This window comes from Xiphophorus couchianus, chromosome 5 (genome assembly GCF_001444195.1).
Source record: "Xiphophorus couchianus chromosome 5, X_couchianus-1.0, whole genome shotgun sequence".
Lineage (NCBI taxonomy): Eukaryota > Metazoa > Chordata > Actinopteri > Cyprinodontiformes > Poeciliidae > Xiphophorus > Xiphophorus couchianus.
In genome coordinates, this window is record NC_040232.1 from 3,454,928 (window position 1) to 3,476,589 (window position 21,662).

Sequence of the window (21,662 nt, forward strand, 5' to 3'; positions counted from 1 at the left end):
CTGAACCAAGAGTGACAGTATTCATAAATATGGAGAACTTCAATGACAATGAAGCTCTCCATATTGTGTATATTCAAATTGAACCATGTTTGCTAATAAAGGCTGCATCATATGTCCAACTTGGTTGACGAGATACAGTTGGAAGTGCAAATAATGTAATCTAAATATTGCTGTGCTAAACTTTAGGCAGCCATATTGGATCTTGAGGTCCGGGTTTTTGAAGAATCTAGCGAACAAAGTGCAAAATGTAGTTAGGCGTTTAGGAAGGTGATGCTCTGAAAACCTGTTTAAAAAAAAAAAAACACAGAGAAGCCATAGGACTACATTACCCACAAGCCTTTGCGCGGGTTTGCTTTGAAAGCCAGGGGACGCATTTGTTTTCGTCGCTGAAAACATGGCGGCGTCCGAGCAACCGGCAGAACCGAGCAGCAGCATCCCAGATTATGAATTTATGAATTTATGCTCCACACCTTTTCACATCGGCTCCTTCCGGGACGAGTGGCTGAAAAGACTGAAGCCGGAAAACGTTTCCTTCCAGCCGGGAGACCAGGACTCGTTTGAAGCTCGCTTCGCTGCGGCGATGGGGGTCGGAGAGGAAACCATGACCGAACTCAGATCCGTCTGCAGGTCGGTGGCACCAACGGGTCCGAACCCCGAACGGTTCCCACCCAAGGTTCTGATATCAAAGGTCCAATCACAGCCCTTTGGGTGGCTTTAATTTAGATTCACCCAGGGCTTTTGATGATTTCACTTCTCTTAGATTAGCTTACAACCAATTAAAACCCCAAATTCACTCTTTAAATAATTAAAACATTACATAACAGCGTACATAAATACATGTTTTTCATACAGAAATGTTGAGTTGTGGCTCACTGGCTGACGGAGAAGACAAAACGTTATTGCTAAACAAGCGCTGTGTTCAAACCTCAGTGGAAAGTTGGGTGGAAGGAAAAAGGAACATTGAAAAGGTCTGGCAACAGCTGGGTTCACAAATAAAAAATTAAACTTAAGTTACTTAGCCACAAGCTAATCGCCTCCATTCCACTCATTGATGCAGTAATTCAAACTAAAGGTGTTAATATTTTTATTAGTTTTGTTATTTGCTCTAATAATAATAGAAATGATCAGAAATAAAAAAGTGAGGTATTTCAGTCTATAGGTAACAAATTCAAAGGTTTTAAATTCCTGTTTTCCGGTTTCAGTGTCGACTCGCTTCTTTGCCATTCTGGAGATCAGGAGCCCGACCCGGAAGTCGTCCCTCCGAACGCGACACTGCAGACTCTGACGTAAGACTGGTTCCCATTTATTCAATCCCAGTTACTGTCTGGATTCCCCAGCAGGATGACTCTGGTTGTTTTTGCTGACAGACACAGAGAAAAGCAGAACAACAAACCTCAGAAACGTACCAAAAACAGACATGACCTCTACGTGGATGAACTGGTGGGTGAACTGAAGGATTCGTGTTCATCTCTAACACAGAGCTTAACAATCCTTAAATAAATTAAATAACTTAACTTCTCACTGTCTGGTGTTAAATCGGACCAAAATCCTCTTGTTTTAGGTCGGTTAAAATCATTTAAATTACTTTGATTTGCTACAAGTCAAAATTGAGAGAGAATATGTCAGAGATTAATTTATTAATATATTCCAAATCAGAATTTTACCAGCAGAATGAAAGTTCATCGTTTGTTTCCTCTGAATGATTTCCAGGACCGCCTGACTGCTGGAAGGCTACCAGAAACCGAGGCTAACCGGCTCCCTGAAGGCGAACTCATTCTAACTATCAATATCTACTTCCCAAGTACTGTGGAGAAAGTGAGCATTTATCTCTACCATGTCACATTTATCCCTGAATGGTTCGTCTGTGTGGCTGACATTTCCCTTCTACGGCGGCCCAGAAGGGTCAACAAACCACATTAGAAGTAATGGTAAAACAAAAATTATGCTGAAGCAGAAGTGACACTAAAATGTTACTTTTATTACAAATTCTGTTTTGTAATAAAACTAAATTTATCCTAAAATTTATGCTAGTACAGAAGCTATGATTATCATGATTATCATGAATTCTGTTGTGGTTTAAAACAGAAGTCATGGTGAAATGGATTAATGATGCTACGGAGGTTATGCCAGCAATTTCATCCTAATTTTTCCGCATCCGTTTTAGCATAACTTGCACTGTGGCTTTTGCTTTGTGTTTACCTTGTGGGCCACCATCCTCCCAAACTTCCCCCAGTTTAACCACCTCAGAGCCCACACCACGATGCTGATGACCGGCTCCCACACGCTGGCCGACCTCCGGGACGCCGTCTGCTGCGTCAGCGACCTGCAGGTGTGCGGCGAGTTCAGCAGCACGCCGGACATGGCGCCAGATTTCATGAGCAAAGTGAGCAGCTAAACACTTACTGCCACTGGACGGTCCAGTCGATTGGCCACCTAACCGTCGTGTTTTAATGCTTCTTGTTTCAGGATCTTTTCAAATCGGCCTACTTTTTCTTCGAAGGAGTTTTCTACAATGACATGCGCTATCCAGAGTGCCAGGACATCAGCAGGTCCGTTTCCGGCTTTTCTATGAGAACATATTTCAATAAGTCCAAATAGATTCCCGTTCTGGCTGGGTAAAGTAAGTTTATGCTCTAGTTTTATGTTCGACAGTGATGTGAGGAGGAATTAAATTCCTGTAAACAGAATCAGCAAAAATCCTTAAAGCAGAATAGTTGAAACCTAATTTGATTTATGAAACTTTCACAAATCACAAACGATGTTTTAAATACTCTTCTTTTAGTGCAAAATAATCTACTCCATGTTGAAAGTATTGAATTTTTCCAACTAGAATAAATTAAAGTCACTCAAGGTAGTGAAAAATGAGTTGGAAAATTAGCCTTGTTTTAATTTATTATGCGATTAATTGATTTATTGCTTATTGTAACAGGCATGATGAGGAACACGCTAATTTGTAAACCAATTGATGAGGATGAATTGGTTTCATGTTGGTGTAACTTATGTCAAAGCATAGATCCACTCCTCTGGGTCATGAATGGCTTTTTCATTCTGAATTTAATGATTTATCTGTTCTGTCTGGACAGGGAAAGTTAAAAAATGAGACTTTAATTCATTTTTAATAAAATAATCACATTTATTGTGGTATTTTCTAATGTTCCTGGATGTAACAAGACTCATTTACCTTTTGCTGCTTTTTCATTATTTAATTTGAGTTTTTTTCATCATTTTTACGTTGATTCTTGTCTTTTACTGGGAACCAGTACGACCATCGACTGGGCGAAATCCCACAACTACCCGCAGTTCAGCACGGCCAAAATGGAGGACACGCGGTTTTTGGACCTGAAGGTGAAGGTGGGGTATCCGTACCTCTACTGTCACCAAGGCGACTGCGAACACCTCGTCATCATCACCGACGTCAGGTCAGCGGCTCGTTGTAAAATTACTTTTTTCTTTCAAGTAATTTTATTTGTGCAAAAGGAAGTAAGGATTTCTAAAATCTGATTCAGTTTGCGTAAGCAGAGCGGCTACGTGAAAAGCAGCCGCTGGCGTCACAAATGTGAAATTAAGTTTCTTTTTTCTTCCCGCTGCAGACTGGCGCACCGCAGCGACTGCCTGGACACGGACCTTTACCCGCTGCTCACCCATAAGAACCGCTTGGTGACCCAAAAATGTTCCGTCTGCCACGTCTTCATCGGCAGGTCCGTAAACATCAACGATCACTTCCTGAGGATCGTCTTTGACCTCTGACCTCTGGTGTGTTCGGGTTTTTGTAGATGGTACACCACCAGGGACCAGTTTGCGCCCAGCGACCCGTGTCTGTTCTGCGATAAATGTTTCCGGATGCTGCATTACGACAAGGAAGGGAACAAGCTGGGAGACTTCCTGGCGTATCCGTACGTGGACCGAGGCGCCTTCAACTGAGTTACGCTTCATAATGAAGACAAACATGGATTTATTTTCCTTCTTTTGAATAAAAGACTTTACTTTTTACTGCTGTATTTTGACTTCTACTGGTTGTTGGTGTGTCTCCAGTTAGAAATCATTAAACTTCAGTGAGTTAATTTAATGCCTTGCAGAAAGAAGGTCTTGGGTTCAAATCCCAGTCTGGGGTTTTCCTGCAAGTGACTTTTAATTCTAGCAGAAAGTTTGTGTTTTTATCTTAGAAGAGATGGAAAGTCCATGTTTGACTGGCTTTGCTTTTGCATTTCCATCCTAAAAGTCTCAAAACGAGACATTAACATGTATGGAAAAACCTCACAGCAGAAAGTACGGTGGCCACCGTCAGACTCATTATGCCACATGAACTGATCAGTACATTATTGCAATGCAACGCAAAACTTAATGTGAGGTAACAAAACAAAATCCTGTCTGGCCTCCGCTCGTCACACTGCACTCTGTCAAACCAACCAAACTAGTTGAGCAACCTGTTCCCCTCCTAGCCTGTGGGGGGCGCTTCACCAAGAACCACTGACACTATTCCGAAAAATATGTTTCAAATTTAACAAATTTGAAAAGTTACAACTATTAAAAGTCAGAAATTTTCTTAACTTCTGATGTTAACCTAAAAAAAATTTAACTTTTTTATAGCAAATGTTTGACTTTTGTGAAATCAGAAATTTCCTTGTTTCTAGAAAATTTGAGATTTTAACAATTTGAAACTTTTCAGTTTTTTGGCAGATCATCTTTTTCTTCTATCAACAATATAAAGAAAACTGCAGCAGCTGAAAATGTAACGTAATTCAAACTGTTTACCTAAAAAGAAGAAACAACCTTAAATATCGGCGTTTAGCAGTAAAAATCCATCTGTAATCTTCATTCATCCCGTCATCCACCGTGAAATTCCACATTTTTACAACTTTTACATCGAAAAGACAAAAATGTAAATCATGAAGAATGCTAAAAACAAACTTGGCGGTTGTGCTGTAGCTACCACTTTATTACCGGATGATGACACAAGCACAAAAATACTCTTATATACATCTAGGTTTTTAAAAGACATGATGGAAAATAAAGCACTTTGTTGGCTAAAAGGAAACTTTGGCAAAGTCCACAGTTTTCTGTTTGTGCGTCTGTTAAACATGCGTTACAGAGCATTAAAAACATGACCAGTTTACAGAATCTGTACTTCAAGTCCTGGGAGGTTCACAAGTGAAATGATCGACCAAAATAAAAACAAAAACACTTCACGATGAAGACGAGGAGGAGGAGGAGGAATGACCCCGCTTCTCATACACCGTCAGTAACATTCACAACTACACCGACGGGAATTAAATACATCCAACAGCAGGCAGCACAAGGCGTCAAGTACAAAAATAAAACTATGCAGCAACTTGGTGAACTGAAACCTTGGGAGCAGCAGGAACACAACACTTCAGAAGAACTGGAAACCGTTGTCCACCAGGGGGCGTCGTTTCAGTACAGCAGCGAATCTCTTCTTCGGGTCGGCGGGCGGTTCAGGCCGTCTCCTGAAGTTTCGGAGGACTGCGGTCGGAAACGGAGAGAAAACACAAAACTGACCAAAAACAAGCAGAAGGTGGAGAAATGTGAGCAAGGCTGAAACGATTAATCGAATCAATCGTGATTAATCGATTAATGAAACTGTCAAATAATTTAGCAAGCGATTAAATGTTAATTGAAGAGTTTTTTTAGCCAGCAGTGAAAAGTTTAGCTCTGCCTACATCTCCCAGAGTTTACATGCTTAATTTAATATAACAAACAAAATAAGAGACAGTTGTGAATTATAACACTGCAAAAACACAAAATCTGAAGTATTTTTTGTCCATTTTCAAGTGCAAATATCTTAGCACACTTGAAATAAGAAATAAAACTCACTTAGCAAGACATGGGGACTTGCTTAAGTAAATAATTCATTAATATTGATGAAAATTACTAGTTCCACTGGCAGTTTATTTCACTTATAACATGGAAAAATGTCTTTCTATAAGTGAATTTATCTGTTTGTTTGTCTTATTCCAAGTGTACCAAGACATTTGCACTAGAAAATAGACCAAAATTATTTTGTAAAATGTTGTTTTTGCTGTGAATAAATGTCGTGCTGAATTTTAATGTCTTAATTGATATTTTTTTGGTTTTCATTAAAAAAAACTAAAATCTTTCATTAAAGAGTCTAAATTTAATCAAATATGTTCTGTATTTTTTTATTCTGATGTAATGGTGAGTTTGAGCCTCATAATCTGAATCTGAAGATAAAATAATACCAACAAGACGTTCGGATCAGCTGTGGATCATCTGGTTGCCATTAGCAACGCTGCGTTAGCGCCATTTTCCAGTGCAGCAGCAAACCTGGAGGATGTACCTGTGGTTTTCTCCCGCCAAGGCGTCCTCCATCTTGTCCGTCTTCTTCTCCTCGGGGCTGGCGTCGCCGTTGGCCACCTTGTCTGCGGAGCAGGAAGATTTGATCAGTGATGGCGTCACAGCGCCGTCAGCATGTGACGGCCGGCGCGGCTCTGCAGAGGTTAGTCAAGTTAAAAAGATTCTCCATGGATTCGGTTTGCTTCCCCCAGAGAGACAATCTGCTCCAGTAATGGAGGGATCCGGGTGTTTATCAGGACGGCGGCGGCCGCATCGTATGATAACAGCTGCTGACGATGAAGGTCGACCACAGAGATCCTATGACTGGTTCCTGATTGACCGCTCGCTCTGCCGCTCGTAATGGATTTAATGAAGGAGAGGAATGTTTGTGATGCAACCTTGCAACGCAAAATTACAGTCGTTACCTTTTTAGATAATTTATTTCTGGTTGTTGTTCCGGTTTCACCGTGACCGGATCGTCGTTCTGAGTTTCAAACTTTTTACCCTGGAGCCAAAACTGATTTTATTTTCAGTTGCTTTAATTTTGCCTGCTCAACAAACAAACTTTTTATGAAATTCGTACCTCTATTAAAACTATTCATTCAATTAATCATCTTAAAACAATTAATCGCCAACTAGTCAATTAATCATTAACTTCAGTAAGCAAAATAACCAAGTCAAAAGTAGAGCTGAAACAAGGAATAGTGGTTAATTGATTGTTGTAATAATCGTCAAGTAATTTTGTAATTGATTAATTGTTAACCTGAATATACAAATTTTGAAAAGATAATTTGATGAAAAAAACTTTAATTTCATATTTTCAATAAAAATTCGCATAGGAAATGATTAATCGTGATCAACTGTCATCATCATTAACTGGAGTATACAGATTTTTTTAAAGGCCAATTGCAGAAAGAACTAAAAAACTACTGTGTTTATAGGGAGTTTCACTGAAATTCATGAAACCATTTTTTGCCGCCGTTTCCAGCCATGTTTGTTTTGCCGTTTCCCGCCATGTTTGTTTTGCCGTACCTGTGCCGCAGTCCTTGACGTGCTCTGCTCTCTTCAGCGCTCCTCTCTTGGCCTCTTCGTGCTGCCGCTGCTCGGCGAGCGACTTGTTCAGCACCTGGCTCAGCACGCAGTCGCCCTCGCCCACCAGGAACATCGTCTTGAACTTGTTGTACAGCATGGTGGCTTTGTCCATAATGTCCTGGCTGGCCTTGAACTTCCGGATCTGGAACGCAGATTAATCCGCAGTTCACGACCGCCGCCACCAGGGGGAGCCGTCAGCGACTGGGAACCGCTGTGTATTGCTGGTTTACCTTCTTGAGCGTGGCGATGAGTTCGCTGTGCTTCTGCAGGTGCTGAGTCGTCACCTGAAGAGAACCGATCTCATCCAACGCGTCCAAACATTTCTTCACATCCTGGAGGACAAAAACAGATAAATACAAGTTTTAATGTTTCAACTCATTAAAAAAACACTTTAGGGTTTTTATAAGGAGTTTAACACCTTCCAAAATCTACGTACAGAAGAAAATAATGAGATCTATGTGAATAATCCTTCGCTCAGACGGCAAAACGCTGGAAATCCCACCATGTGACCTGCTGTGTTTCTACATCTAAGTGAATAATTAATTTAGTTTTAATTAGCTCTTACAGTTTTTATTATTAATGTGTTGTAGATTCCTTGTTTTGTTTTGTATTTATTGTTTATACCGATAACATTTTTTGGATTTATTGACAATTTGTGTCGTCGAGTCATTTTAACCTCGTCTCTATAACTTGTTTGTTTTTAGTATTTTCTAGTGAAAACAGATTAAAATTTGTCTTTTGAAATGTCAATTATTGTGCATTATCCCTAGCAAATAAATAAAAAAATTAATTCAATTTTTTTTTTTTTTAAATGAGAAAAGAAAAATACAAAAAATACTTGGACTGAAACATTTTTCCTCAGTAAAGTTTTAAATCGCTCGATCTGTTTTCCCTCGACATGTCGATCACCATAACGCGACATCAAGTAACGATGTAGCAAAACGTAAAACAAGAAATACTGCCCCCTGCAGGTGGGAGTTGGCATCACTTAAACCCAATGGTTTTGACCATTTTTATAGAAGATTTACAATAAACTCATAATTATGGATTAGCATGAAAAAATGCAGGAATTTGTTTAATTTCTACAGTTAAGAATCACAAAACACTGGAGGGGCTGACTAGATTCAACCTCATCATTTTTCTGTTTGCAAGGAGGAAAAAAAATTATAAATAAAATGTCTTTCGCCTTAAAATCTGTGTAATTAGTATAAGTTAACGTTAAAATATGAACGGCAGAACTAACCGGGTTGTCGATTTTCAGGGAAATCTTGATCTCACTGTGGAGTTTCTGTAGTTTCAGGTCAGTTGACATTTCTGGAAAATAAAACAGGAAAAAAAAAACATCTTAAAAAAAACAAAAAACAGTTGCAGCTAAAACCACATATTTATTTATTTTTTTAAATCACCTTTCTTCTTGGGTCCCACCTCAGGTTTCTTCACATCTTCTTTGTCGGCCCTGAAAGACAAAAACACGACGTCAGAATCTCACCGATGGTTCGGGATTCAAAGTGGGCCTGTCGCAATAAATCAATAAATCAATAAATCGCATAATAAATCCAAACAAGCTCCATCATCTCTGATAGAAAGAGTTTTTGGCAGAAAAACACCAAACTCTTCAGTCTGGTGCTTGGGTCCCTTTTTGATTGATAATTTCATTTTTTGATTGATAATTTTGTTGACAGAGACTTAATACATTTTATTTGTTGTGTCTTTTGTTTTGTTTGTTTATTTTGAATATTGAAAATGTCTTCCACCTCCAGTGTTAAATGTTCTGTAGAATTTAAAGTTTGTTGATCTTTGAGAATGTGTTTCATTATTTCATTACTGTTATATTGCTTGAAAATGGTTTCAAAACAACAACATTATTATTTATCGCAGTAACTTCTAGGACTATTTATCATGCAGCTAAATTTGATATCGTTACAAATCAAGCGCCTACAACCAAAAACCGCCTCAAAGTTCCTGAAATGACTGAAATATGTCGACATCGAAACAAAACTTCAAATATTCATCAAATAAAGGCCTGAGAGTTTATTTCTGGTCAGACCTCGTTAGCATGTAGCTAAGTTTGTTGTTGTTGCCGTCTCCCATGGCAACACAGAATAAAACCATAGACGCCTCATCATGGAGGGATGAACTCACTCTCTCGGTTCGTCGGCTTTCCAGCGCCGCCCGTCTTTATCCGCCTCCGCGTTCTGCAGCTTCTTCCTCCCTTTGCTTTTCTGAGACTAACAGGAATAGAAACGTTAAATACGATCTTCTCATCCTACAGGCTGCCGCCGAGCGAAGACGCTTGCCTCGTCGTCGTCCGAGCCAGACGAGCCGTTGTCCTTCTTCTTCTTGGCCTCTGACTCCTTTAGCTCCACCTCCTTCCCCTTGCTGCCCTCCCTCTTCTTCCTCTTCTCTTCTTCTCCGTTCAGCTGCTTGTCCTCTGCTGCCCTCTTTCGCTTCTTCTCAGACTCGTTCGTCTCCCTAAAATAAAAATAAAACAAAAACAAGCTGTAAAAAAGAAGAACCCAATGAAAGCTGTGTTTTCTGAAGGTTTACATTTCGCTCCCAGAGCCGTGTTGGTCCTGCTGCAGCAGGAGCAGCTTCTCGGTTTTCGGCTTCCTGCCTCGCCGTTTTGGAGCGTCGCCACCTGATCGCAGATAAACAATTCAGCTTGTGCAAATTATGAATCATATTCCACTATTTCTACCTCAAATTAAAACCTACATCCCTAAAAATACTCAGGAATAACAAGATAGATTCATTTTTTGTAACAAGACTACAGTTTTGACAAGTGAAGAAAGTGTTTTTACAAATTTTACAGTCGGGCTGAAATGATTAATCAAATTATTCGTGATTATTTGATAATTGTCAACTAATTTAGTAATCGACTAATCGCTAACTGGAGTATACGGACTAAAAAAAGTAGATTTGCTGAACAAATAACAAACTCAGAGCAGCAATTAAACCAAAACCGTATAAAAATATATTTACATTTAAGATGAAAAGAAGACCTTTCATTTGTAAATATATTCTACCTAGAACGCTTCAATTGGCAAAAAAATTAAAAATCTGTAAAGCAACTTTTTCTACCCAATTATTAATCCAAAACATAAACAGATTAGTATAAACCATTTTTAATATTGTATCTTTAAAAAATTAATAAATCAGCAGAATGTGCCAACTTTTCATTGGATTAATCACCAGAATAATCGATTAATCCTGAGAATAATCGATTAATCACCAGAATAATCGATTAATCACCAGAATAATCAATTAATCACCAGAATAATCAATTAATCACCAGAATAATCGATTAATCACCAGAATAATCGATTAATCCTGAGAATAATCGATTAATCACCAGAATAATCGATTAATCACCAGAATAATCAATTAATCACCAGAATAATCAATTAATCGCCAGAATTGTTACTTTACAGCTCTAGTTTTGTGGTACAAATTTATTTGCTTTTAGATTATTGTGCACAATAACAAGACGCTTGTTACATTTATTGCTAATTTATTACTAATTTTCAGGGCATTTTAGCCTAAAATGATCAGTAACAGGAATATCATCAGTTGAGCTTAAATATTATTTTTTGATTCTTGTCAGCAACTAATTGCTACAAAAACAGGAGCAAATCTTGTGGAAATCACAGCTTTGCACTAAAATGGCCTCAGGTTAGGGATGATACAAGTTATCGATTAATCAGTTAATCTGAAGTTGATCGATTTTATTTCATAGAGCGACGAACAAATTAACTGACAAGTAGCCATTTTCTTAAAAACCTGAATTTTGTCTTATGTCCATAATGTAAAGTGCAAAAATTTTCATAATATTCTGAATTAAAAAAATGGTTCAGGATGTCGCCCTCTTCTGGATGGAGGCCAAACTGAAACACTAACAAAAGATCTAAGCAGACATCATTAGTTATCAACTGGAACAATTTTAATCTAATAATCCATCAATCAACAATTAGTCATAAATTGACAAATTCTTTGCATCCCAACCTCAAATGGAAGGAAAAAATCAGCAGATAAAGCTAACGTTTAACGTTTTCTCCATCTGGGGCCATTTTGGTGCAAACTAATGATGATTGAGGAGGTTAAAGCAGATCCTGGATCCTGTCTCCACCAGGGCAGAGCTTCCTGAAGAACGCTCTCAAAAAGCTGAGGCTAACAAACTTGGATCAACTTCCAGGTCCAGAAGCTACGACGAGAATCTAAGAGATCTTTAGCCATGTAAAAAAAAAAAAAAAAAAAAAAAAAAACACTTTTCAGCAGAAATCCCACCTGATGGACTAACGGGGCTTCCAGGATCTTCGTTTTTTTCGTTCTCCTGCTCACCCTGAAACAAAAACACACGATTAAATGATTTAATTGCTCCTAAAACTGAATTTAAATCACCTTCAGCGTCACTACCAACCTTCTTCTTCCTTCCTCTTTTGGGTTTTGAGGGATCAGTCGATTCTTTCTGAGCAGAAACCTGAAAAATTAACCAGAAAGTCTGATTTTATTCCAGCTGACCTCAAAATCAAGCCGACTTTACTTCCTTAGAAAGTTGCTGAAGTAAAGAGAAAAAGCAGAAAGTGAAACAAACCGATTTAGAGCAACAGCACCCTCTAGTGTGCAGCTGAGGTTTTACACCGGATTCAATGCAAAAGGGAATTTCTTTCATACTTACCTTCTTTTGCGGATTTATTTGTTAAATTAGGATGAAAAAGCATTGAAATCAGAACTTAACCACTTGGATGAGAAAGAAAGTGGATGAAATCAGTGGAATCATGCAGCAGATGGACAGAAAAGCAAGAAATGATCCCAAAACTTTCAAATAATCTCATTTTTATTCATCAAGCACAAACTCAACATGACTGAAAACACAAACAGCTCTCCGTTAGATTTTCATTAGCGATCCGAACGCCGACCCGGCTCCGGAAAAACCGCCGATGTAGCATGCTGTTTTTAAATTTTCCACCCAAACAAGGGATGACATGACCTGCGCCGCTGCATGGCAACCCGACATGCAAGAGTACGTACATCCTGGATCTGAGGACCCTGCTCAGACATCAGAGACCCTTCCTCCTCCTCTTTCTCCTCCTCCTCATCATCATTCTCCTGCTCAGCCTCTTTTCCTGGAACCTGAATGCACCATAGACACAGCATAGGACGCAGCGAGGCGTGGTCAGCGAGCTTCCTGCTCTTTTTGCTACCAAGCATCAACTCTACGAGAGGGAAAACCGTTTCCTGCGGTTACGATGCAGACAAACGTCACAGGAAGCTTTGAGAGACAAAAAACATGAAAGAATCTGGCAACAGAAGAGATTCACTGCAGTGGAGCAACATGGGAATGGAGGTTATGAACAGGCAATAAAAAAAAACTAAAACTTACTTTGGGTTTGACTCCTTTATCGGCTGCGTCTTCTTCTCCTTCCGGACCGCTTTCCAAATCCTTTTCCAGGAAGGAAGGAGGAGGAACCGGCTTCAGATTTAAAAAAAAACAAAAACAGGATTTGATTCATTAAAACTTCTGTTTATAGAGCAGCAGAAAATCTGTTCACATCATCACACTGTTCCTTTAAATTCAGCTTTATTTATCTGTTAAAGCAGTGAAACTATCATCCTGACCAGCTGGTTTAAATCATGCAGCTGTAAGCAAAGTGTGCAAGGAACCATTGGGAACAGTTTGTTGGCTAATTCAGAATATATGCAGGTTTCTACAAATCAAATTTAATACTTAAGACCTTTTCAATTCCACCTTGGATTAAATTTAAAAGTAAAAAACTATAAAGGTAGTGGACAGTTGAGGGATTGTAGCATGTATCACACATTAAAGTTTAGTTTATTGCACAGAAAAACTTACCCATGGTAAACAACAACAAAAAAACAACTAGCTAGCTAGCAAGGCTATATTAGCAGCTAGTTAGCGGTAGCCTCAACCGAGTCGAATCTTTGACTTTACAGAAAAACGATGACACAGAATATTTAAAATTCAATGCTACCAGATTAATCCCAAAGAGAAATTAAATAAATGATATTAAATATACAAGATTAAATAGTCCTGCCACAACAAAATTTAAGAACCAGGATTGACATATTTAAAGCTAACTTGCAATTTCTTGAAAATAAATGTAAGACTTTTTAAGGATGTAGTCGTGAACTGTTCACACTGAAGTCTGATCCGTTTAAAAAGGATCTGAACGCCAATGGCAAATGAAGTAAAATAAAAATTAAAAGAAGAAACAGAATTATACGCCGCCGCGTTAGGGACATTGTAGATTTGAAAATAAGGGGAAAAAAGTACATTTCCACCAAATAATTTAGTAGTTTTTTCTAGAAAATTTCTGAAATCAATTAAATTTTTTTCTCCATCAAATATTTGACTTCAATTTCAGAAATTTTTTTCTTCTGAAATTAATCTCAAAATTTTAGTTTTTCCAGCAAATTCTCAAGCTTTTTGAAACTCAGAAATGTTCTTGTTTTTTCTAAACAGAGCTGTTGTAACACTGACTGCTACTGGAGATCCTTCACTTTCCACAGCGACTCTTTGAAGATATTTGGATGATATGAATTACATTTAACTTCCCTTTGGGATAAATTAAGTAATTTTTACTTAGGTTGAAGTTTAGTTCTAATCAGTAAGAGGGGAATCTAATCTGGATTTATTTCAGTGGAAAATAATGTCTTAAAGTTGAAATTCTGCTTCTTACACCCAGTTTTTAACGGAGTCGTACCTTGGGTGCAGTCAGCTCAACTTTTGGGTTGTTTTCGATCTCCCACAATCCTTCATTGAAGCCTTTCCTTTTGTTCGGTTTCGCATATTTTTCTTTGTGTTGTTGGTACGGAAAAATGTCCTTCGGCCCAAGAAACGCTCTGCAGGAGGGAAAATACTTTCAGTCATGAATGTAAACACAACACTGGTGCCAACCATTAAAAATGCAGAATGGGGAAGGAAACCGGACCCTCATTAAACATTTATCTATTAAAAACCTTCAGAGGAACAAAATGGCGCCTTGATAAACATCTGCAGTTTGTTGCTCACGTTTCATGAGTGCCGAAGAAGAAAATCGGATATTTGATGTTGGACGGTTTCACAGCACCGTCTGGCACTTCATCGATCTGAAAACAGAAACAAATTTACTCAGGATTTCAACTTTCTTGTAATTTTATTTATATTTTTTCTTCATGTGGCTCTAATACTCTATCATAGCAAACAATATCTATTTTTTTATTTTTACCTGCTCAAAATTAAACTAAGCAGATAATATTTTAATAAAACAAGCAATCTGTTGATTTCAAACATAAAAAGCTTCTGCAGGTTTGCCAGATTAAAAACAAACAAAAAAACAGTAAAAAAAAAAATCCTACTTGTTTCAGGTTGATCAACTTTTTCTAATTTTTTCTTTCTTTGCAGAAACAAGAAAAGTTTAATAAATTGTTGTTTAAAAGTCTACATTTTAGTAAAAGTGATTGGATGTTGAGGTTTTTACCTTGATGAATAATTTGTGTTGGCCTTTACATTTTTACATTTTAAGATTTTAAATTGCACCCCAGTATTGTTTTTAAATATCAGTCAGATTTAGGACATTTTTGACCAGTGATGCGCTTCGTGCTGCTTACCCTCGCAGGCCAGTGAGGATAACCCTTCATTTTGGCAAAAATCAGGTCGCCTGGCTTCCAGTCTCCGGCCATCTTGGATTTGAAACCAAACTGAAATAAAATAAATTTTAAAATAAAACAACGTTTAGAGAGCGACACGTCATCCAGAAACACTGAAACTAAATAAAAGCCACATTAGGACCGTACAGCACACCAAACAGCTCCTGGAAGTCTTAATGATGTTACACAAAAACAACTTTGAGGTTTAAAGGTTTTTTATCACGATATATTGTGACAAAAGCATTATAACAAAAGACCTTTTTTTAACGTATTTTTGTCAGGTAACTGTGTGACTCCAACAGCATGGATTGCACCATAAACACAAATATTGCTCTTTAAAAACATTCCAATTTGTAATAATTTTAATTTATTTGAACACGCATTAACATTTCAGTAAATATAAAAGTTTACGGTAAATGCGGCAGAATTAGCCAAAAGGCTATTTTTCATCTCATTAAAAGAATGCTGTTATGGTATTCTAGGCAATAAAATGTATTTTTATCATTTAAAAATTAACTGGATTCCTTATTTATTTGCCTCTTAATATATTTTGTCAATTTTTTTATGAGATTAATTGATAACTAAAGTAATCATTAGTTGCAGCCCTTGTTGATTTGATCAAAAAATAAAATTTTCTGTCTTTGAAGACTTAATTCCTGAAATATCTGAGTTTTTCATTTGCAAATAAAGTGACGTAAAAAAAAAAAAGAAGTCAGATTTGGTATTTAAAAAATTTGAGATTCTATTTTCAAACCATAATCAAAAACTCAAAATCTGGTCTCCACTTCATACCTTGCACATGTACAGAGCTAAGTAACTTCCATTTTACTGTCAGTCCTGCACTTTATATTTTATACTCATATTTATATTCATATTTTATACTGTATTTTATTTTATTCTGGAGTAACCTCACAACATTGGAAGCTCAAAACACTGTCCTGAGCCGTATGCAACAAAATTTCGTTCTGTATTCACCCTGTGCATGTAAAATGACAATAAAGTCAGTCTAAGTCTAAGAATCACCCAGCTGTAGGTTTGACTAATAGTTATGTGCCTAGGCTGAGGACCTCTGCAGCTCCTCCAGAGTTACCACGGGTTACCATGGCTCTTTATTTTATTAATATTCTTCTTGCCTGACCTGTATGCTTATATGGGCGGCCATGTTTTAGTCATTTTGCAAACTGAGCAAACACAAAAACTAAGCTCATAGCATAAGGTAACACAATAATCAAATTATGATGAGTATTCTTTGTAGTTTACTTTGCAATACTTATTCAATTTAAATGTCAAACAATTTTAAATATTTGTATTTATCTATGCTGGAACTGCTAAATAAAATTTTATAGTATTCTAACTCTGAATAAAATGTTAAAATAGTAGATCTACATTTTAAAGAGTCATGCATTTATGGAGGTCCCTAAGAAACTGCTAAGTTTGCATGTGCCTTGGGCCAGCTCTGCTCCGATTGCTGCACACAGATGGACTCTATTCAAGTGGTCATCTTTGAAAGAACACATGCTGCACTCAATTTTATTCAAGTAAATCACAGTAAAAGGGGTTTGTTTATAAAAACAACAATTGAGAATCATGCATCGGTTTCATATTTTGTGTGTGTAACGTCAGAAAATGTAAAAAAACAAAAAAAAAGTCCAGTACATTCTACACAGCATCTATAGCCGATGTGAATAAAACCAAGTTAACCTGCAGGATGCGGATCAGGACGTAAACGCCTCATTAATTCTCTTTAGCTAGCTTAAAGTTAGCAAACAAAGCTATGTAAAGATTTAGTTTGATTTACCTCCGTTCTGTGTTTCTCTTCTTATGAGAGGAAAATGTGCTGGTTGTAGTAAATTGGAGCTTGTAGAAGATATTATTTCATCAATACAACAAAACGCTCCTTTTCCGTAAAGCCGACGCACGTTTTCCGCTCCCGCGCAGGACGTCGTCGGACCGAACCACTGCGGAAACACGGGGGGCGGCGGGCAGCGGTTAATTTAAAAGCACTACGCTACCGCTTCTTTAACTACTAAACTACGTTATTACTAAGAACTATTACAAATACTACAAATATTACATATATTTATTATGTTCCCGTCGAAGCCACACTTGCTGTGAAACAGAAATTATCCGTGTTAGACTGCCTGGCCCGAATTTGAAGATCGTGTAATAAAGCAAGATGCTTTGCTAGAGTGAGGCCTCAATAGTGTCGATGTAAGCACAAAAATAATCGAAATTTTGATATTGTGGGTAAAAAAAAATTGAAACGAAAAGGCGATCAAGTACAATCACAGGGCTTAAGATGGACGTTTAGTTTCAAATACAATTTAAATAGCTGTCGTAAAAATCTTACTTCATTTAGTATCTGTTAAAAAAGAAGAATCAGAGTGGGACCTCTACAACTGTTCAGCCGCTCTTTGATCTTCTTTTGTAGCGATGCTGATCATTTTAAAGAGAAAGGCGCTTCATTCCGAGAGCATTTACATTTCTATACCCAAGTATAAAATGAATAGTCACTAATGAATTTAAAGAATAATTAATAAATGATTAAATATAAAGATGGGGTAAAATAAAACACTCACAAAAGCTAATATTGATAGAAATAAAAATAATAATTATTATACTATAGCATACTATACTATAATAATAATAATAATAATAATAATAATAATAATAATAATAATAATAATAATAAATACTTAATTGATTGCTTTATGGCTAAACATAATTGAAAACCAACAGAAGCAAAAATAAAAGACAAAAATTAAAGCTAAAAAAGGTTAAAGCTTATGTAAACCTGTTAAGACCATTTTGCAAATTGCGAAAATACTGTCTGGCACAACAGCCAAACAGAGTGAGAAATATAAATATTAATGTTTTATTTCAAATTTATGTTCCTTTAGCTAAATGTTTGGGATCTTTTACGGTTTTTTGTGGAATTTGCATCCCGAAACTGTGGTTAATATTTGGTGACATCTGGTGGCCAAAATCTAGCATAACAACTGTAATTTATAAATGTACCTGGCGGATTTTTCTCCATATTGTGCTTTAAATTAGGAAAACTGACGTCAGATCAGCATGTTTTTTTATTCGTGTCAAAAAATAACTAAAAGAAGAATAAATAATCATTTTAGAGTGAAATTACTGCGTAAAAAATATCCTATTCTCAACTTTGAGGCTGCTGCAACCCTACAGATCACAGAGATAAATAAAAGTGACCTTGATATTAAATGTGTAAGTGTAATAAAGACAATGGCCGCTGATAGCTGAAGGACAGGCCCGTTATCCCAGAGCAGGAGAAGAAAGGCCGGGCTGGGCCAAAGGAGGCTGGAGCTCCGCTTGGTATCCAGGAATAACCACCGGGAGGTGAGAGACCTCCGCTTTGGACGGCAGCCAGCGTGGAGGGCTTCCTGTTCGACACACGACCACGGCGGAGGCCGGCGATGGAGAGATGACAGCGAGGCGTACCCTTCACCCCGCCAGGCGAGGTCAGGCCGCCTCCCCGGGCCGCGGGAGTCCCGCTGTCCCCCATCACTCATTTTAGGCTGCCGCTCCTTTTCAGAGTCCCGGCTCACGCTGGGAGGCTTTGTGGTGTTTAAAATCACTTGGCTGCCACGGTGATGACCTCTGACCCCAGTGACAAGACAGCTGGGGTTCATGAAGGCCCTCATTTGCTTTAAACCCAAACAGCAGCATAAAGGTGAGCCTGTTAAAGTGATCCGCTCATAAATTACCTCTGATGGTCCAGAAAGAGCAGAGAAACGTTGTTTGCCTTCAGCAGCAGTTATCTGGGTTACCCACCGCACACGTTCGCATTTTAATCCACAACACGTACTACGGACGTTAGGAAAACAAAGGAGGAGTAAATTACTACCAAAAAAAACCACAGAAATTTCTGAGTTTTTTCTAGTAAACTTTCAACTGTAAGAGTTCAGGGATTTCCAAGTTTTTCCAACAAATGAGCTTATCTCAAAATTCCTGAGTTTGTTTTCAAGCAAATGTTTGACTTCAAATTCAGAAATTTCCTTGTTCTTTCTAGAAAATTTCTGAGATCCATCTCAAAATTTCACTGTTTTTTCCAGTTAATTTTAAATATTTTCTTGTTTTTTTCTGCACAATTTCTGATTTTTTGGCAGAAATTTATTCCTCCTTGTTTTCTCCTATCTGTTGTGGCCTTAACACTCAGTCATAGGTTTCTGCTTTGCTCTGGTGAAATGACTGATTTCAGTTTGGGGCGTTAGCTTAAGGTCACCTTCTCTGGTCCTGAATGAGGGATGCTGTCCTTCAGATGGTGTGTGTTTCCAGTATGTGTGTGTTTTCTGTGTCTCAGTGTGTGTGTGTGTGTGTGTGGGGGGGGGTCTGCGTGTGTGTCATCCACATGGATTGGCATCCTTCCCCTTTCTGCTGGCATCCTTTCAGCATGTTCAGGGGAACGGACGCCGCCGCAGGATGATGAAGTATCACCAGTCAGGTCAGCACCTTCATTAACGCGTCATAAATAAAAAAAATTTAAAAACTTCCACTTGGCTCCACAGAACTGGAGCGATCATCTCGTCGTGGACGGTCACCAACAAGCTGCAGATTGGGAAGGAGAAGTCAGCATGTGTATGTGTGTGTGTGTGTGGGTGTGTGTGTGTGTGTGTGTGTGTGTGTGTGTGTGTGTGTGTGTGTGTGTGTGTGTGTGTGTGTGTGTGTGTGTGTGTGTGTGTTATGGAGTCAGGCCAGCAGGTGAGGATGTGAAGCCAGGGTGTGACAGATGCTTCTGTCAGCGGTCCAACAGTCGCCGCTTTGTGGGAGCCGTGCAGATGCCTCCTCCTCCTCTTCCTCCTCCTCCTCCTCCTCCTCCTCCTCCTCCTCCTCCTCCTGACGTGATGAAGAGGATAGCAAGACTGGGCGCTCCTCTCAGCTACATGACCCCGGGGTCTGAGGAGGGGCAGAGTAACTATTACATTTACTAAGTTACATTTACTTGAGTAACTATTTGGAAAAATGAACCTGCAGGCTTTCTTAAAGGTGATCTATTGTGCTTCCCTGAACAAGTTAAAACAGGTAGAAAAATAAAGAATAAAACTATGAGAATAAATTCAAAATGATACAAGAATGAGAATAAAGTCAAAATCTCGTGAATTTAGATGGAATATTTTGATTTTATTCTTTTACCTTTTTTGTTTTCTTAGCGTGGCCCCAATACTCTGTCGTAATTTTGAGTTCCTTTCAGAGTGAATTGTTTTAGGGCCTCTATCACATGAGATCTAAATGAGCTGCTGCTGTCCATGTCACATTATACAACTGTGCATCTTTGAAAAGTAGAAGTGGAGCCTCCTGCACAACCAACCAGAATGCAGCGAGTAGTTTCTGGATCGTAAGTCGACAACAAAACACTTGTCTTTTCCAGCAGCCATTGTACAGCGCATACTCTGCCTCCTGCAGAGGCAGCGGTTTGCAGCAGCCAAGTTTGCAGCAGCAAAACCAGCTGACCAAAAGCGCTGGAGCTCAGCTTGGGTTGCTAGGTGACGGGGAAGGGAGGGGAGGGGGGAGGGGGGCTCCTGGGGTTGCTAGGTAATGGGCCATGCCTGCTGATTTGTAAGGTTACATTCGGAAGGATTTTGAAGCTGCTCATTTTCCAAACACCAAACAATATAAAGTTTTCGCCAAATAAACACCTGGGTGTTTTTTATTAATGTGAATTTTGTTATTTTTAAACTATTATTTAAATTAATTATTTTAATTTAGAGCTTTACCAACATTCCCACTTGGCTTTATATTTTGGACTGGGTGTTTATGTAAATTATAAATAGTAAATGTTTGATGTTTTTATCAGTTTCTCTGTTCTTGAATAGCCTTTTTATCAGAGTGCAGAGTACCCAAATTTCTTTTACTCAAGTAAGAGTAGCGCTACGTCATCATATTTTACTCAAGTAAAAGTAAAAGATAGGCGAAATTAGTCAAGAGTAAAAAAGTATTTGGTAGAAAGTACTGAATAACTGATCAAACTGTCATTTAATATTTAAAAATTGCATAATCAGATGGACCAAAATGTAAAGCTAAGTGAAAATTTTGATATTTTAAGAATACAAATGACAATAATTCATATACGTAGCAAAAAACAACAAAATCATGCAAAAGAAAATGTTTCCAAATCAGTTTCTTTCAATAAAAAACTTCATTTGTTTTTCATTCAGTGGGTAGAGAATACAGAAATTTAACTCAAGTAAAAGTTAAGGTTACAGTAAAAATACTCCTACTAGCAAATAAAAACGTTACTAAAGTAAATGTAGCTAGTTACTACCCAGCTCTGATTTTCAACAATACCGTTTTACTCCAACTTGAGTAACTTATTGCTACTCTGACCTGAGTGGTGAACTGGTGCTGCTCTTACCTGACTACCCTGTGATGGGGGGGGTTATAAATGCGGGGGTCATTGCGTGAGGACAGGGGAAGGGCTCTCTCACTGGGCTGCGGGGCCCAGCTGAGACGTGGGGTCCGCCGCGGTCCTGCCTGTGAGGAAAGCAGATGTTTTCGCTCGGGGAAGTGCCAAGTTTGCAGAGCAACCTTCAGCGGCTTGGAGGTCAGGCCTTTAATAAGGGGCTGAGCGCGGGACGCTTCGGAGGCAA

The 21,662-nt window shown here is 38.3% G+C and overlaps 2 protein-coding genes across 7 annotated transcripts; one reads left to right on the forward strand and one right to left on the reverse strand.

Annotated features, from left to right (window-relative positions):
• Positions 1–359: 359 nt before the first annotated feature.
• snapc3 (small nuclear RNA activating complex, polypeptide 3) lies at positions 360–3,998 on the forward strand. 2 transcript variants are annotated; one of them, XM_028016265.1, is made up of 9 exons: positions 360–627; positions 1,203–1,286; positions 1,368–1,440; positions 1,711–1,815; positions 2,165–2,383; positions 2,467–2,549; positions 3,261–3,419; positions 3,591–3,698; positions 3,774–3,998. In XM_028016265.1, exons 1-9 carry the CDS (start codon positions 395–397, stop codon positions 3,919–3,921), a joined length of 1,212 nt encoding a protein of 403 aa, XP_027872066.1. In that variant the 5' UTR covers positions 360–394; the 3' UTR covers positions 3,922–3,998. The 2 variants fall into 2 exon arrangements, with proteins under 2 accessions (XP_027872066.1, XP_027872067.1); XM_028016266.1 differs by having other exon boundaries at positions 362–627; positions 2,234–2,383.
• A 913-nt stretch (positions 3,999–4,911) lies between these two features.
• Positions 4,912–17,196, reverse strand: psip1a (PC4 and SFRS1 interacting protein 1a). Of its 5 annotated transcripts, XM_028018916.1 has the most exons (18): positions 17,126–17,182; positions 16,850–17,009; positions 15,013–15,102; positions 14,435–14,511; positions 14,127–14,265; positions 12,785–12,874; positions 12,433–12,534; positions 11,822–11,881; positions 11,689–11,743; positions 9,952–10,042; positions 9,702–9,876; positions 9,547–9,632; positions 8,811–8,860; positions 8,648–8,718; positions 7,635–7,736; positions 7,345–7,546; positions 6,317–6,467; positions 4,912–5,481 (listed from the first exon to the last, which is right to left on the reverse strand). In XM_028018916.1, the coding sequence occupies exons 3-18, from the start codon at positions 15,082–15,084 to the stop codon at positions 5,454–5,456; spliced, it is 1,551 nt and encodes a 516-aa protein (XP_027874717.1). In that variant the 5' UTR covers positions 15,085–15,102; positions 16,850–17,009; positions 17,126–17,182; the 3' UTR covers positions 4,912–5,453. The 5 variants fall into 5 exon arrangements, with proteins under 5 accessions (XP_027874717.1, XP_027874716.1, XP_027874718.1 ...); XM_028018915.1 differs by having other exon boundaries at positions 16,850–17,196; XM_028018917.1 differs by having other exon boundaries at positions 6,317–6,398; positions 16,850–17,194.
• Positions 17,197–21,662: the final 4,466 nt, after the last annotated feature.